Source organism: Ictalurus punctatus, chromosome 24 (assembly GCF_001660625.3).
Source record: "Ictalurus punctatus breed USDA103 chromosome 24, Coco_2.0, whole genome shotgun sequence".
NCBI lineage: Eukaryota > Metazoa > Chordata > Actinopteri > Siluriformes > Ictaluridae > Ictalurus > Ictalurus punctatus.
In genome coordinates this window covers 13,513,869-13,524,723 of record NC_030439.2, presented here as the reverse complement: position 1 = coordinate 13,524,723, position 10,855 = coordinate 13,513,869, and the positions used below count along the sequence as shown (strand labels likewise).

At 36.1% G+C, this 10,855-nt stretch overlaps 2 protein-coding genes across 3 annotated transcripts; one reads left to right on the top strand and one right to left on the bottom strand.

The window, feature by feature from the left end:
* Positions 1-833: 833 nt before the first annotated feature.
* On the bottom strand, positions 834-1,888 carry gngt1 (guanine nucleotide binding protein (G protein), gamma transducing activity polypeptide 1). Its single transcript, XM_017455182.3, has 3 exons — positions 1,812-1,888; positions 1,585-1,683; positions 834-1,286 (listed from the first exon to the last, which is right to left on the bottom strand). The coding sequence occupies exons 2-3, from the start codon at positions 1,678-1,680 to the stop codon at positions 1,161-1,163; spliced, it is 222 nt and encodes a 73-aa protein (XP_017310671.1). The 5' UTR covers positions 1,681-1,683; positions 1,812-1,888; the 3' UTR covers positions 834-1,160.
* A 2,950-nt stretch (positions 1,889-4,838) lies between these two features.
* Positions 4,839-7,999, top strand: tfpi2 (tissue factor pathway inhibitor 2). 2 transcript variants are annotated; one of them, XM_017455181.3, is made up of 5 exons: positions 4,839-5,070; positions 5,194-5,361; positions 6,462-6,641; positions 7,265-7,438; positions 7,557-7,999. In XM_017455181.3, exons 1-5 carry the CDS (start codon positions 4,992-4,994, stop codon positions 7,613-7,615), a joined length of 660 nt encoding a protein of 219 aa, XP_017310670.1. In that variant the 5' UTR covers positions 4,839-4,991; the 3' UTR covers positions 7,616-7,999. The 2 variants fall into 2 exon arrangements, with proteins under 2 accessions (XP_017310670.1, XP_017310669.1); XM_017455180.3 differs by having other exon boundaries at positions 4,854-5,070; positions 5,191-5,361.
* Positions 8,000-10,855: the final 2,856 nt, after the last annotated feature.

The window sequence follows — 10,855 nt, the reverse complement described above, 5'->3', positions numbered from 1 at the left end:
GATTTGTCTATTCCTATTATATTTTTTAAAGACATTTTTTCTATTCTATTTCTATTTAATGTTCATTTTCTTTCTGTTGTGTGAAATTGAGCTGCTGTAACGAGTGAATTTCCCCAGTGTATGATTAATAAACTTTATCTTATATAAATAAAAATATATTATTATCATTTTTGTAACATATATAAGATGTGCTGTTATTTGAAAATAATCAATGACAGGATGTGTGCAAAAAGGGGGTTACTGTTACCAACACAAAGTTGATTATTTTCAAATAACGCCCCAAAGTGTTTTATACTTCTTACACAACAGCAGTTTCCTTGCCGTTACAATTTGTTTTCCTTTATAGTTCTATTTAATGTTGTGCAACATCCACAAGACAAGTTGGTTCCACTTATAACTATAGCAGCTAACACAGTTATCTGCTCACCTAAAATTTTCTCTTCCTTGAAGGTAATAAGGCAAAATATATGTCTCCCTACACAAATCTGTACATTATGAATAATATTTTTTTCTTGGTTAAATAACACATTTTTAAATCTGTCTGTTATTAAGCTTATATTATGTATTTGTTTTCATGATGGAAAACTACAGCATAAATAATATAGAATAAGAATATTAATATAAACCTGTTATTTGAATTACAGACAGGTCTACTGTCAGAGCTGGTATTAATAATTAATTAACAATTTATGACCAATCAAAATTGAGATAACATTGTGGTATAAGTAAAATATAAGGCAAAAAGACATTATCCATGTAAGAAATACCTGCAGATTCTTGTAAACTCCGGACATATCGCACAACCACACAGATAAATGCACATGGCAAAGTGACACTGTAGACATTAAAAGTTTTTTAATAAATATTTCTACAAGGAGTCTGTACATATTGATGTTGAACCCATCATGGCATGCACCAAAACTGGCAATCACTGCACAAGATTATTGTTTAATTTCACCACTTAAAAGAGAAATACACAAGATGTGAGAGGGTAGACATTCAAGTCATTTAGAGTAATTTTAGTAGCTATCCTCGACTGTCTTTTCTCTGTTTCAGACAGCATAGAAAATTCTGGCTAAGATTAAACAGTTGCAGGTGACCATGTGCAGTACCAAAGAGTCTAAATTGTAAACGGAATAGGGCAGTTATTGCTGTCCACATTAGCAAATGACACATCCACCCTTTTCCTTGAATGGATTCTTTTCTTCTGGGATTCCTTTGACCAGGGGATCATCGTCCATACCACCCTGAATGTATTCCATGACTTCTTCACAACATTTAGACACCTTCCAAAATAAAAATGATAATAGATTAGCACTTCATCAAAAAGGTATTGGTATGTAATAATAAAGTTAAATGAAACAGAATTGCCTTCAAAATATTTTAAATACTTAGAATAGGTTTTACGAATAGCCTTCAAACAGATATTTTATTTTTGAATGAATAGGACCTTTGTATGAAAATGTTTCTGAAATCTATGAATCACAGCCCAGGCAATTTGCTATGCTTCATATTTACTATTTGTAAATGATTATTTATACCAGTGAGCCTATGTGTATGCTTATAAATTCACAAAGTTCTTACCTTTTCCCTTTCCAGTTTCACCTCTTTTTTCAACTGATCTACTTCCATTTTAGCCTTATCCAAGTCCGTTAGATTGTCTACATCTATAACTGGCATTTTCTGTGAGAAAACAAATCAAATGCACTTGGTTTATAACAGCATTAAATGCTATGCACTATTGTCAAAGCAACACTAATAGCAGAAGTATTTACATTCTACATGAAGTCAGTAATGAAGTCCACACTTACTGCTGCTTACAGTGAGTTCTCTTCACCCCGAAGATGGACAGAGAATCCTTCAGCTCTCTCTCAATCCGGGTTATAAAGTAATCTGTATAAACACTGCAAGCTTATAATCCTATTAAAGCAAACTCTCTTATTTTACCACCGCTTCAGATATCTATTGAATTAAAAAGTGAGTTACTCATTATACTACTACTTTTTGTTGTCACATAAAATAAATAAAATAATTACACATGGATACAATTTCTAGAAGTTTGAGATTTACTGAGTTCTCCTGGCCATTATAATATTATGGTAGAAATGTAGGTCAAGGGGACACAGTATTATAAATTGCAGTGATAAGCAAGCTAATCTGTGTTTACCCCAACCTGTCGTGCTGGATAACACATCATCACTCTTAATGACAAATGTGTTTCCTCAGGTTCTGTTAGAGGGAGATGTGCATTCTGACCACACAGCAACCAGCAGCATGTTAAAAAGCTATCTTTCTGACATGCTCTAGAATCACAATCAGGGAATGTCAGCATATTTAACCATCAATAAAGAAATGCTTTAAAATGTCATATTGGCACTGATCAACCCTGGTCTTGAGCAGAACAATCAACTTTCAATGTGCATGAAATCAAAGGAATGACAAAATCAATTAAAGAGATCCATCCATCCATCCATCTTCTATACCTCTTTATCCTTTTCAGGGTCACGGGGAAACCTGTAGCCTATCCCAGGGAGCATCGGGACAAGGCGAGGTACACCCTGGTCAGGGTGCCAATCCATCGCAGGGCACCAATTAAAGAAATTTCCATCTTATTACATATTATTTCACAGTACATAAGTTGACTCTTAAATTGACTATTAAAGAAGCTAAATATAAAAAGGAAATGAAAAAAAAACCACTAAACACTCAAACACAGTCTATTCTGCATACATGTATGTTTATTGATTTGTAGTCAATAATGAGTTTATCCTTGTCTGGGAAGAAACTAGAGAACCCAGGGGAAACCTGCATGGATACAGGGAAATCATGGTGTGTAAGGGGTTTGTTTCCTGCTGGTTTTAGTATCAGTTTAGGGTATGTGTCATTTGGGTGTGATATAGCAGTAATTAGCTGCTTTAGAATTATATAAATAAAAGGTCCTCACAAGCATAGTCATGAGAGGAAAAGGTGTGTAAAGTTCCTCTAAACAAGACTGGACTGCATAAAATAGTTTCACAAAAATTAGAGGAAAAGTGAAATGCCATTTCATAACTCATGAGTAATGACTGGAAATGATCCAAGAGATTTCTACACTGCTTATCAAGCTAAAACTATGCATATAAACTTTCTCTTCTCAAACCAACTAGAGCTTCTGAAATATGCCAGGGCGGGTTGACACACCTAGTGAAACCAGTGCAGAAAACAAGAACCATAACATAAAGCTTAAAATGTATATCATCAAATGCCTTTACAGACCTTGGTAATATTTTTGCATGAGCTGGCTAAGGAAGTGATGTTGAAATCATAAATGACATGCAGAAATACAAAGTAGCAATCTTTTGTGTAAGTGACTGTGTGGAGAGAAATTTTATTTTCTTGGATAATAAAATATCAGTGACAACAATAATTTGTTTAAATAACACATTACATACACACTGGTACTAGGCCAAGAAAATATTGTCTTGCTAACCAAGTCATTAAGTAGTGGGTTAGGAAAGATGGGCAGATTCTTAGCTATAATAAATTATATAAAAACTTTATTTATATTGCTCTATCAACTTACATATATATTTACAGAAGAAAGTGCCTCGTTTAAAACTTATACTCACAAATAATCTGAAATAAAAATGAACAAATTTTAAGATATTTTCTACAGTCAAAAAGAAACTCTCGGAAACAAGTTAGCTTTTATTATTTTGCCTCCTGCCAGTGCAGTACTATACAGAACACAGGAGACCTTCACAGTCTGTTACAAGCCAGACATTTAAATCAACTACTCTTCTTGTGCTCCATAACTTTTCCATAAATTGTATAATTTGTAGGTTTCATTGATTTGAGATATATGCCACGGTCATATACCATTTGAGCTATATGCCACGGTGGAATAGAGGGTTAAGTTGCGGCATCACAGTTCCAGGGTTCCAGGTTTGATCCTGAGCTTGTGTCACTATGAGTGTGGAGCTTTACATGTTCATGCCGTGTTTGTGTGAGTTGCTTCAACCTTTGAAAAACATTCAGGCACCAGACCAGGATAAAGCACTTACTGAAGATGAATGCTGCATAACATTTTAATTCATTATTCTAGTGTATTATATAGCATTGATTTTGATTTTGTGACTGCATATTTTATTACCTCCTATTAAGACATGCAAAGAAATGCTGTAGAGCAAAGATGCTTTCAAAAATAATTAAATAAAATGTTTCTACATTAAAAAAAAAAACACTAAAGAGCAGTAAACAGTAATTAATGAAACAAAGTCAATATTTGTTGTGACGACCCTTTACTTAAAAAAAAAAAAAATTAAATAAAAAAATAGTAGTCTCGGGTACAATGTGTGCCGTTTTATAAGGAGATGAGCTGTAAGTTTTACTGAGCATCTTGCAGAACCAGCCACGGTTCTTCTAGACTAGAGACTTTGTCGTATTTGTTTCTGATTTCTGCAGCAAAACCCAACAGCCTTCATTATGTTTGTGTCTGAAAAGTGGTCTCTTATGTAATATGCTGCTTTCTTTACTGACACACAAACAGTTTTCTGTAACATTGCATTTTGTGCTGGAAAACTAATGTTTAGTCATCTAAAATGTTTTTATACTGATTCGAAAATGTAAAGGTAAATAAATCTAAAACGAAGTTTGTACTAAAAGAAGAGGATGTCTAAGCCTTTTGAACAGTAGAGTGGGCTTTATATGTCTTGTGTAATATACAGTGTTTTACACTTGAGGCACTGGGAGCTCATCCCGATAACGCCCTCAGCCTGTTCTCTGAAACTACTTACTTCCGTCGACGTATAATAGCAACTGTAATGATAATAAAGCACGCAGAGACTCACTGGTATGTGTACACAATCTGATTCAACTGAAATGTTTCGTCAGTAGACTACAGCCCGCCCTTTTATTTCCCACCGGACATCAGCGAGTCTGCTATAAATAAAGGAAAACGCTACACTTCACACAGACACATCTCTGAAGACCAGGATCTCACAGACAGAAAGATGGAGGGACGTTTTCTCGGATGCTTTTTGCTCATAACCCTAATCCAAAGCGCATTCGCTTACATACTTTCACCCAGAGGTAAGTTCACATGTCTTTTTTCTCTGTCTCTGAACTAGAGGCTTTCTTTTGTGTTGTGTACAGGGGAATTCACGCCGCACGCGCTTTCTTTCTCCACGACACCTTTTCTGTTTCTTTCAGAAGTCTGCCTTCTTCAAGTGGACGAAGGACCGTGTTTGGATGATGTGCCTCGTTTTTACTACAACACGCTCACTCAGGACTGTGAGGAGTTCAGCTATGGAGGCTGCGAGGGAAACTTCAACAACTTCAAGTCTTATGTGGAGTGCCGTAAAACCTGCTATTCTATTCCGAGTACGTGAACCGGGCACAATATTTACTGTTTTATCTGTGGAGTCGGTTCTGTGAACTTGTTCTGATTTCTAGTTCTGGTTATAGACTACAGTTCTCACTACAGACTGCAAGTTTCCAAGCTGCAAAACAAAAGTTTACAACTTTGGCGGGGGGTGGGGGGAGGGGGGGGTTAAGGCAAAAATGTTAAGGGCAAAATTTTCTAAGTTGTAAAATAATAATAATAATAATAATAATAATAATAATAATGTAAAAGTTTGCAAGTAAAGGGAAAAAAAGTTTTGTGCAAAAGTTTCAAATTTACAAATTGTTAAAAAATCATGCAAGTGTTTACAAGTTGAAGAAAAAGTTTAGTGCAAAAATGTTGATTTTTTTTTTTTTAAGTGCAGAAGTTTCTAAGTTAAAAAAAAAATTATGCAAAAATTTCCAAGTTTTTTTTAAGGGCAAAAGTTTCAAAGTTGAAAAAAAAAAAATGCAGAAGTTACAAGTTGAGAAAATAGTGCAAATGATTACAAATTTTAAAGAAAAAATACAGTGTAAAATTTTACATATTAAAAAAAAAAAAAAAAAAAGATTTAGTGGCAAAAGTTGCACAAAAAAAGCACCTCTATGACATCCAAGGAGTACAGATTGATATACCTCTCTGTCAGTGTCTTTTACCTATGAAAGGTGTCATACCTTTTGATTAGCTTTTACTGTAGTTTTTTGATTATTCTTAAGTTTCCATGCAAAACATGGACCCTTGATGGTACCACCTCAGTGACAAGGAAAAGTACAGTTTGTTACTTTTTTATATCTAACAGTGTAGGTTACAAGTTATTAGAAAATATTTATAAAAGAAAGATGCTATCCTTTTTTTTTAAACTACTATCTTAACATGCATATTTGGACCATGTTGTTACATGTGATCTTGAAGGACTATGTGTAAAACCCAGTGCACTTAATCTCTTGTTTAGTATCATCTAGAATTCCTTGTTTTCATAATTTTATCCTAAGGATATGCAAACTTTTGCACACAACTGTAATGTAACATAAATGATGCCTATTTAAATAGTACAGATGCATGCAGTGATTTAAAAATATTTTGTATTTTCTTTCTGCAGAAATTCCCCGAATCTGTCGCCTTCCAAAGGAAGAGGGGCCATGCTTCGCAATTTCCAAGCGTTATTTTTTCAACATGACCTCCATGCGGTGTGAAGAGTTCTCTTACGGAGGCTGCTATGGAAATAATAACAACTTCCAAAATCGTAACTTGTGCACGGAATACTGCATTCCTTCAAATTGTATGTTAAGTGCAAACACCTGTTTTTGAGTTTTTACGCTCATACTAACCAGTGACCAATTAGGACAAGAAAGTCTATTTGGCTAAACTGATCATCTCTGATCATTACCAGTAAAATAAAAAAGAAAAAAGTGCTAAATTTTCATTAATCTGTTATACTTCTTTACTTTAGAGTTTACAAGTGTGCTGCAGGGTATGGTGCAGGTTTAGCTGTTTTATTAATGGAGAACATCGCTAGGAGGGATACACTGGTTTATGGTTTATGGACCAGTAAATTTCAGTTTTAAATTTCTCCACATTTTGCTGGGATTCAGACGCTTAGTAGCTTAATATCTGAACAAATTTGGCAGAAAAAATAGTGAGAAAAGCAGTACATGAAAGGCCTATAAAGGCCAACGTTGGCCATGAATCAGGGCTTCTGAACAGATTAAGCCTGTCTAGCATCTCAAGGCCATTAACCCAATTTATTCAGTGTAACAGACCAGAGTCCCATGTATAACAGATTAGCCCACTATCCTAAAAATATGACTGCTTAATATTTCACAACATGACTTCACTTTTCAGAGTGTGTAATTAAAAATATAGTTGTTGCTGCAGGTTTTTTACTGTTGTATTATTTTGCAGCTGTCCCTGTGATTTGCCTTGGTGGCTTGGATGAAGGAACAGGCAGTGCCTCTATACCCAGATACTACTATGACTCTACCCAAAAAGAATGCATACAGTTCAAGTATACAGGAAGTGGAGGAAACAACAATAATTTTGTCTCCATGAAAAACTGCATGGGGGTTTGTGCTAAAAGTAAGTGTGGAAATGTTTTAGTACCTAATTTAAAAAAATATATTTCTGATTAATTCATTGTGTGTATATGAAATTTAACAACATTAATGAACTAAATATTTCAATTGGCTCTTTTCAGAACGTAAACCACGGAGACCATTTGGGCAGTCTACAAGAATTCTTCGAAAAAGATTATAATTCATAGCGAGCTTTTTCTTAAACCAGATGTGCTAGTGTAAGCACACATGCTTTCTAATCTTATTGTAATGTGAATCCGTTGTACTACATGTATACATGTACTACATTCTCTTCAATATCTGTTTATAGTATGTAATTTTACATATGCAGTGTGTGTGTGTGAGTGTGTGTGTGTGTGTGAGTGTGTTAGTTACAAGTTGTATGATTGGACTGTGTATTTGAATTACAATGTGAAATTTCATTTTATTTTATTTTTTTACTTTTGTAACATTTGATATTCAGAAAAGTGGCCTGCTTGTATATTTTAACATGTTTATATATTTGTTTATTTTAATAATTTTGTATTGTGTACATTTAAATAAAGACTTTCACTCTCTGTCATAAGGCTCTGTGGTATTGTACAAATATATATATATATATATATATATATATATATATATATATATATATATATATATATATATACAGGTTCATCTAAAATTTGAAATCATGGAAAAGGTTTTTTTCTGTAATTTAATTAAAAAGGGGAAACTTTCATATAATCTTGATTCATTACACAAAAAGTTAAATATTTCAAGCCTTTTTTTTTTTGTTTTAATCTTTATTATGGCTTACAGCTCATGGAAATCAAAAATCTAATATCTCAAAATATTACAATAAAGAATTTATAATAAAGAAACGTCGACCTGAGAAGAGCCCTGATCAGCTAATTAACTCAAAACACCAACAAAGGTTTCCTGAATCTTTAATCTCTCAGTCTGGTTCAGCACACAACCACAATCAATTTTCAGATGAAAGTAAATTTTGCATTTCATTTGGAAATCAAGGTCACAGAGTCTGAAGAGAGGAGAGGCACCAAATCCAATTTGCTAGAAGTCCAATGTGAAGTTTCCACAGTCACTGATGATTTGGGGTGCCACGTCATCTGCTGGTGTTGGTCCACTGTGTTTTCTTAAGGCGAGGGTCAATGCAGCATCTACCAGGAGATTTTAGAGCACTTCATGTTTCCATCTGCTGACAAGCTTTATGGAGATGCTGATTTCATTTTCCAGCAGGACTTGGCATCTGCGCACATTGCCAAAACTACTAGTAACTGGTTTGCTGACCATGTGCATTACTGCGCTCGATTGGCCAGCCGACTCACCTGACCTGAACCCCATAGAGAATCTATGAGGGACACCAGACCCAACAATACCGACGAGCTGAATGCCGCTGTCAAAGCAACCTGGGCTTCCACAACAAACACCTCAGCAGTGCCACAGGCTGATTGCCTTCATGCCACGATGCATTGATCCAATAATTTCTGCAAAAGTAGCCACGACCAAGTATTGAGTGCATAAATTAACATACTTTTCAGAAGGTCGAAATTTCTGTATTATAAATTCTTTATTCTAATATTTTGAGATATTGGATTTTTGATTTCCATGAGCTGTAAGCCGTAATCATCAATATCAAAACAAAAAAGGCTTAAAATATTTGACTTTATGTGTAATGAATCTAGAATATATGAAAAGTTTCCCTTTTTAATTAAATTACAGAAAAAATTAACCTTTCCATGATATTCAAATTTTAGATGGACCCTGGACAGGGTGCCAAACCATCACAGGGCTCAATCACACACCCATTTACACACTGCAGACAAATTGGAAATTCCAACCACCCTACAATGTATGTCTTTGGACTGGGGGAGGAAACAGGAGTACCTGAAGGAAATCCCTGAAGCAAGGTGAGAACATGAAAACTCTGCACGCACAGGGCAGCGGCAGGAATCAAATCCCCATCCCTGGAGGTGTGACTCAAATGTGCTAACCACTAAGCCAACGTGCCCCACCCCCACCCTACCACTGATTTATTGCACTTTATTTATGTCATGTCGGCACTACATATGTCATACGTGTCTATTGCACCTTGGGTCCAGAAGAAACGTTATTTCATCTCACTGTGTACCGCACACTGTATATGCTGATTAGCCATAATCTTCAAACCACCGACAGATGAAAAGAATAACTGATTATCTTGGTACAATAGTACCTGTTAAGGGGTGAGATATATTCAGAAGCAAGTGAACAGTCAGTTCTCGAAGTTGATGTGTTAAAAGCAGGGAAAATGGGCTAGTGTAAAGATCTGAGTATCTTTGCCAAGGGTCAAATTGTGATGGCTAGACGACTGGGTCAGAGCATCTCCAAAACGGCAGGTCTTGTGGGGTGTTCCCAGTATGCGGTGGTTAGTACCTACCAAAAGTGGTCCAATGAAGGACAACTGGTGAAACAGCGACAGGGTCATGGGCGCCCAAGGCTCATTGATGCATGTGGAGAGCGAAGGCTAGCCTGTCTAGTCAACCCCACAGATGAGCTACTGTAGAACAAATTGCTGAAAAAGTTACTGCTGGCTTTTAAAGAAAGCTGTCCGAACACAGTGCATTGCAGCTTGCTGCATATGGGGCTGTGTAGCTGCTCATGCTGACCCTGTCCACTGCTGAAAGCACCTAAAATGGACATGTGAGCAAAAGAAATGGACCATGGAGCAATGGAAGAAGGTGGCCTGGTCTGATGAATCATGTTTTATTTTACATCATGTGGACAGCCAAGTGCACATGATGCTTACCTGGGGAAGAGATGGCACCAGGATGCACTAGGCAAGTTGGCAGAGGCAGTGTGGTCCTCTGTGCAATGTTCTGCTGGGAAACCTTGGGTCCTGGTATTTATGTGGATGATACTTTGACTAGTACCACCTACCCCAACATTACAGACCAAGTATACCCTTTCATGACAACAGTATTCTCTAATGGCAGTGGCCTCTTTCAGTAGGATAATGAGCACTGCCACACTGCATAAATTGTTCAGGAATAATTTGAGGAACATGACAAAGAGTTCAAGGTGTTGAGTTGGCCTCCAATTTTCCGAGATTTCAATCCAATCGAGCATCTGTGGGGTGTGCTGGACAAACAAGTCTAATACATGGAGGCCCCACCTCTCAACTTAAAGGATCTGCTGCTAATGTCTTGGTGCCAGATACCACAGCACACCTTCAGAGTTCTTGTGGAGTCCATGCCTCGATGGGTCAGAACTGTTTTGGCAGCACAAGGGGGAGCTACACTGTGGTGACAGTGGTGTCAGTGTGGTGACAGTAACGATCGGCTTGACTTGAGTTGACTTGACTTGGTTCTCATATACATAGTGGGCATTCCCCAGATTTGTAAACAATTTAAACTTGACTTAGTATGAAAGTCATAATAATTGA